Below are 6,990 nucleotides of genomic sequence, written 5' to 3' on the forward strand. Positions count from 1 at the left end.
GATTTCTCGCTTTCTGTCTCTCTGTCTCTTTCTGTCTGTCTGGCGAACACACGTGCCCTATAGCAAAAACCTCTCAAAAAAAATATAAATAAATAAATAAATAAGTGCTATGGGACCAGCAGTTAGCATAATGGCTATGTCACTGAACTCCCATGTAGCCTACCACAGTTTGAGTCACGGACCTGGTGGCTTAACCTCACTCTAGGCATGTGTGCGTGCGTGCCCAAGATCCTGAGAGGAGAATGGAGGAGAAAGGATTGCGGCGTGACCATCCCCCCTGGGGGTGATTTCTCGCTTTCTGTCTCTCTGTCTCTGTCTTTCTGGCGAGTGCACGCGCCCTATAGCAAAAACCTCTCCAAAAAAAAAAAAATGCTATGGGGCCAACCGGCAGTGTGGAGGTAGAAACAGCTGGATCTCACGTGGCCAGCTGAGCCGTTCAAGTGCCAGGCCAGGTGGGCCAGGAAACATGCCCGGCGCGTGTGTGTGCATGCCTGAAGTCCTGAGAGCAGACAGTGGAGATGGGATTGAGATGCGGTTGTCCCCTGAGGGAGGGTTTCTCACTTTCCCTCTCTCTCTCTCATGAGTGCATACACCCTATAGCAAATTTTTAAAAATAAAATAGAAAAGCAGTGAAGGTGAGGGACAGCCTGACACGTGTGGAAATGAGGTCCAACAAGACCCAGTTGGTAAGGGAACCCGGTGCAGAGGACGGGGAAGAAAATGGGCTGCAATATCATTTTGGCTTTGATTTGGGATTCAGACACATTGGTGGACAAAGAGAAGGCAAAGATAAAAAGAGACAGTCACAAGTCCCAGGGGTGGCCCGGCCCCGGTAGCCCCTGCTGGTTGACATGGCTGTCTGGCAGGCCAAGGCCACACGCGAGGACCGGGTACAATTCCCAGCCCACCATTAAAAAATCCCAGAGCAGTGTCGTGGACCTGTGGTCCAGCCACATGGGAGGCTGAGGCAAGGCGATCGCAGCATCGTGAGAACCTGTCTAAAACTCTTCCGAGGGCCTTGGAGGAACATTTTGAGATGAGAGTGGCCACACTCGTAATGGCCTTCCTTCCTCCTGGTCACTGCGCTTTGAAATTCCCCTCCACTCCGGTGACACCTTTCTTTCCTTTTTCCTTTCTTTTCTTCCTTCCTTTCCTCCTCCACTATCCATCCACTTATCCCGTAGACACTTACTAGGGCCCACAGTGAGCTAAGTCTTTGCTAGGAGACCACCAGCCTCTTCATGGAGAGTTTGGAAAGGGGTAGAAATTCTGTCCCTGACATTGTCTCACTGTTGTTTTCACACACTGCTTACCAGGTTGCAGAAAGAGGACTCCCAAAAGGTGACTGTTCAGGACCACTGAAATTCTCAAAGGAAGCCAGGGCCTGTCAGCCCAGGGATCGCTCCTTTGCAGAGGCTGAGGCAATGTGGGAAGAAGGTCGACAAGATGTCCCAGGGGCAGGAGCACCACTGGGCCCATTCCAGAGTTTGTTGTCCCTTGCTTAAGTTACATGGACTCCGTGTGTGTATGGCGAGTTTTCTTATTTTCATTTTTTCTATTTATCTGGGTTTTTAAATTTTTTATTTATTTTATAGTTTCTTATTTACGTTTCATTGTTGTAGACTCTATTTGATACACACATAAATCTGTAAGACGTGTCACACAGCAATGTAATTACAAATCCTGTACCCTAAAATAACCCATTTCTTTACAAGAGCTGCCTTCACAGAAAGCAGGAGGAGAGTGGGCACTTGGGTGAACAGGCTGCCGGGCCTGTGGTGCTCAGAAACCCCAGGGACCTCCCTGCCGTGCCCACCCTCACCTGGGCACCTGCCCCAGGAGTCACCCTCCCTTCAGTCTGGCCTCTCTGAGACCTCCTGACTTCACCGCTCCAGGGGAGCCTAAGAACTGCTATTCTCAGAACTGCTTGCAAGGCTCCAGGAGCAGAGCAGTTCAGCTTTGTGCACGTTAGTAGAACAGGTTGCGACCCTGTCCCGAAAGGTTACCCTCAGTCACCTCTAACAGGGAGTGTGGACAGTGAGGTCTGCACTTTGCATCTACGCTCGTTCTTGGTTTTCTTCAATAACCACGGATCGCATTGGCGATAAGGAAGAGCAAACACGGCTGGAGTGTTGCTTAAAATGAGGGCGCTCGTAAAGTGCTCCTTCTGCACTGGGTGAAACACAAGCTCTGCCTTTTCCTCGGCTGCCTCTTGCTCCACGCCCTGTCCCGGTGCTGCTGCAAGGCCCCAGGCTCCCTCGGTCCTTCCCCCACCCACTTGCGCTCTCTCCCAGCACTTGCCGAGTGACTGGGGCCACCCCACCCCCTCTCTGCCCTAACAGTGCTTTAGAGAGGCCGGAAGCCAGGGGTGGGCTCTCAGCCTTCCCAGAGCAGACAGACAGCCTGAGAGAAGCTGGGGTTGCTGAGAAGAGCCTCCCTAACTGCATTCTTGATAAGCCATAGCAAAATAAATAAAAACACGGTCACATTTATCAAACATGTCACAGGCGTGGCACCCATGGGATTTCAAAAAGCCTTCATAGACTAGCCTCCCAACCTGCAGGACGCAGCCCAGTGAGGTAGGGCAGTTTCATTACCGCCTGCACAGGGCTCTGGAGGAATCTGGCACCGGAAATGCGAGGTCGCATCCAAACCAAGCTGTCCAGCCGGTCCTTCCCTTTAAGATGCTTGACCCACAGCCGTGATGGACAGAACCACCCGCCTGACGGGCCGCAGAACCGATGGGTCGGAACAAATGAGGCCCCGGGATGCAGCCAGAAAAGCACTGGGCTTTCAGAGGCCGGCTATTTCTGACTTGCCCTAGTTAGGGCTCCCTTCCCAGGACTGTTTCATAATCACGAGGTCGGCTTTGACGCTCCGCAATGTGACATCCACGGGACACCACTGAGGAGACCTTTGGTTTCGCTGTACTCTCTGTGCCTCGAGAAGGCGAGGCGATGCTTTAAAGCAGCGTGTAGTTGTAGCTTTCTTGCTATCACCGTGCTGGGCCCGACAGGAGTTACATCTGCAGCTTCGGACAAGAAATAGGCTGGAAGACCGTTTCGACGTTTTCCATTAGGACAAGATCGTAACGACACAGCTGGGGCCTGGGAAATAAACAAATATAGTTGTCAATAAAATAATAAAAATACCAGCTTCTGGGCCAGCCGGTGTCCTGGAGGTTTGGGCAGCTGAATCCCACATGGTCAACTGCACAGTGTGAGCCCAACATCCAGCAGCTTACAGAACACCCCCGGAGAGGCGAGCAGGTGGCGAGGTGGTAGAGCACTGGACGCCTGCTTGGCCAAATGCAGTCTGAGTCTTGGACCTTGTGGCTTGAAAATCGTGATGGGCATGTGTGCATGTGTGCCCAAAGTCCCAGGAGGAAGAGGAATTGCAGTGTGGCCAATTATCCCTCCGGGGAGGGGACGTGATTTCTCACTTTCCTTCTCATTGTCTCTCTCTAGCGAGTGCATGCCCTGTGGCAAAAACCAAACCAAACAACCAAAGGCGCACACACACACCTGCCGCATGTGGGCGTGTGCCAAACAAATCCCAAGTGGAGAGTGAAGGAGAAGGGATTGTGGCATGGCCATCCTCTCAGGGGTGATTTCTCATTTTCCCCCTCTCTGTGTCTCTCTCTAGTGAGCACACACACCCTATAGCAAAACTGAAAAAAAAAAAGTTTCCAGTAAAGTAAATCGTATTTGGGACCAGCAGATGCATAAAGGCTATGTCACTGGACTCCCTCATAGTCGACCACAGTTTGAGTCCTAGACCCAACCGCTTAAAACTCACGCCAGGGGTGTGTGCGTGTATGCCCAGAATCCCAAGAGGAGAATGGAGCAGGAGGGATTGTGGTGTGGCCATCCCCCCGGGGGGGTAATTTCTCGCTTTCTGTCTCTCTGTCTCTCTGGCGAGCATACACACCCTAAATCAAAAATCTCTCTCAAAAAAAAATGTAAATTGTATGATATCCTCAGGGTGTAAAATTATGTAGCTGGCAGGCTCCATGGCATGGTGATTACAGCAGCTAGATACCACATGGCTGGTTGTGCTGTTCAAGGCCCACATCCAGCAGCTGGAGAAACGTGCCAGGTGTGAGTGTGTGTGTGCTCAAAATCCTGAAGAAGAGTGAGATGGAGAAGGGATTGCAGTGTGGCCATTCCCAATGGGCAGGTTGTGTGGCTTCTCCTCTGTGTCTCTTTCTGGCAAGTATAGGCACCCTCTAGTTAAAAAAGATTAACAATACTTACTGTAGGCAAAATATCAGCAGGGTTGCATCGCTGGACTCCCACAGGACTGACCGTGGTTTTGGTCCCAGACTTGGTGGCTTGACACTCATGCCAGGCGCATGTTTGTGTGTGCCCAAGATCCCAAGAGGAGAATGGAGGAGAAGGGACTGCGGTGGGGCCGTCCCCCAGGGGAGTGATTTCTTGCTTTCTGTCTCTCTGTCTCTCTCTGTCTCGCTGGTGAGCACAAATGCCCTATAGCAAAAAAAGAATCACCAAGAAAGCAGTATGTAAAATTTTATTTGCTGCACAACTTTAACTAGAATAAAAACATTAGAAAGAAATAGCCAAAAATATTAACAGTAGTTCCCTCTGAATGATAACATTACAAGTGATATTGTTCCGCTCTTTTTAATTTTTTTTTAATTAGCTATGGGGCTTGTGCATCGCTGGAGAGAGACAGCAAGAGAGAGAGAGAGTGAGAAAGAACCACCCATGGAGGATGACCACACCACAATCCCTTCTCCTCCTCTCAGGATTCTGCACATGCACCCGGTGCGTTTTTCAAGTCACCAGGTTCAGAACTCCGCGGAGTTGGAGATGTGAGATCCAGCTGTCTTAACCACCGCACCACCTGCAGGCCCCAACACTGTCCATATTTTGCGAAATGAACATGTATTCCTTTGATAATCAGGAAAATACTTAAAAGTTCAATTTTTAAGTGTAGTGACTATTCTCAGAACAAACATATAATTAAATATGTCGGGGTACCCTGAACCTTCAAGAAAAAGGAATATTTAAAGTACTAACTGCTCACATCCGTTTCTGTTTCTTTTTTTTTTTGGAGAGATTTTCACTGTAGGGCGCGTGCACTCGCCAGACAGACAGAGAGAGACATAGAGACAGAAAGCGAGAAATCACCCCCCAGGGGGGATGGTCACGCCGCAATCCCTTCTCCTCCATTCTCCTCTCGGGATCTTGGGCACGCACGCACATGCGCCCGGCGTGAGTTTTAAGCCACCAGGTCCGGGACACGAACCGTGGTCGACTACGTGGGAGTCCAGTGACATAGCCATTACGCTAACTGCTGGTTCCCCTGTTTCTGTTTCTCTCCCTGTCCACAGAGCAGATGCTAGAACCATAAGGTAGAGTGGGATTTGTTGCAAAATATACGTACCAACATAGGTCTGGACGTAGAAAACAAAATCACTCCCCTCTCTCTCTCTCCCTCTCTCTCTCCAAACACACACACACTCACCCACACTATCATTTCTTTTTTCTGAAACAATCGAGACTAGATTGTTTACCCTTTAATAGTCAGTGTGTATTCCCTAAGATGACTTTCTCATGCACTTATCAAATTTAAGAAATTTAACATGAATAGAGTACTCCTATATTGTATTAATGGAATAAAATATTTAAACTTTGCTGTAACCTTTTAAAAAGCTAGGTTTTAGGGACCAGCAGTTAGCGTAATGGCTATGTCGCTGGACTCCCATGTAGTCGACCGTGGTTCGAGTCCCGGACCTGGTGGCTTAAACTCACACCGGGCGCGTGTGCGTGTGTGGCCAAGATCCCAAGAGAAGAACGAAGGAGAAGGTGTGGCCATCCCCCTGGGGGTGACTTCTCGCTTTCTGTCTCTCTGTTTTTCTGGCAAGTGCACGCGCCCTATAGCAAAGACCTCTCCAAAAAAAGAAATTAAAAAAAAAAAAAAATGCTAGGTTCTCTTTTCTCAGTTTGTCAAATTCTCCAATGAATTACCAACTTGCAAGTAGTGTGGGTGTTAAGGTGGCATTCCACATCTCTAAGCCAAGAGCAACACCGTCTCCTTGGATCGCAGGCCATTGTCATTAAGCACAAGCAAGTATACTTTTCTTGGATTACTGGGCTGCGTGTTTTTATTTTTTTAGTTTGCCTGAGAGTGTACGTACTTGTCAGAGAGCGAGCAAGGAAGAGCAAGAAAGCACCTCCCGGGGGGGATGGCCACGCCACAATCCCTCCTCCTCATCTTCTCTCCAGATCTCGGGCTCATACACACACGTGCCTGGTGTGTTTTCCGCGCTGCTGGGCCCATTACTCAGCTGTATCACCTGCTCTGTGGGAGCCGCCACCTTAATTAATCACCACGCCACCTGCTGGTTTAATCAAGTCTGTTTTTGGAAAGTCCCTTATTTCCCTCATTGCAAATGACAAGTCCTATTAAATCAGCAGACCAACCAAACTGGAGCACAGCCAACTAAATTTTTGGAAGACGAGGGGTTTTTTTTGGTTTTGTTTTGTTTTTTAAGAGGTTTTTGCTATAGTGCGCATGCACTCGCCAGACAGAGAGACAGAAAGCGAGAAATCACCCTCCAGGGGGCGTGGTCACGCTGCAGTCCCTTCTTCTCCATTCTCCTCTCGGGATCTTGGGCACGCACGCACACGCGCCCGGCGTGAGTTTTAAGCCACCGGGTCCGGGACGTGAACCGCAGTCGACTACGTGGGAGTCCAGCAACATAGCCATCACGCTAACTGCTGGTCCCCGAAGATGAGGGTTTGTAAAACTGCGCTTTCGACTCACCTTTCTGGATGGGCAAGGGACCTTAACTTCATGCGGAGAATTCTGAGTTTGTACTTTGGGCCAACGACAGACCCTGTGGAGAACACTAAGGAGATGGCTGCTATTTTATCCAGATCTTGATTAAATCTCGCAAGCAGACTCACTTGGTGATATTTCTGAAATGTAGCAGGTTCACTGAAAGAAAGAAAGAGTGGATTT

At 49.5% G+C, this 6,990-nt stretch overlaps 1 protein-coding gene across 2 annotated transcripts in view; it reads right to left on the bottom strand.

The window, feature by feature from the left end:
- Positions 1–1,571: 1,571 nt before the first annotated feature.
- The window catches only part of LIPH (lipase H), a 57,234-nt gene continuing 51,815 nt past the window's right edge, over positions 1,572–6,990 (bottom strand). For both annotated transcript variants that reach the window (XM_014592545.2, XM_006160781.3), the window contains 2 exons: positions 6,793–6,966; positions 1,572–3,107 (listed from right to left, as the gene is read on the bottom strand). In XM_014592545.2, the coding sequence (XP_014448031.1) occupies positions 3,020–3,107; positions 6,793–6,966 (262 nt within the window). In that variant the 3' untranslated portion in view covers positions 1,572–3,019. The remainder of the gene's footprint in view (positions 3,108–6,792; positions 6,967–6,990) is intronic.

Source organism: Tupaia chinensis, unplaced genomic scaffold, assembly GCF_000334495.1.
Source record: "Tupaia chinensis unplaced genomic scaffold, TupChi_1.0 Scaffold000708_1, whole genome shotgun sequence".
NCBI classification, from domain to species: Eukaryota; Metazoa; Chordata; class Mammalia; order Scandentia; family Tupaiidae; genus Tupaia; species Tupaia belangeri.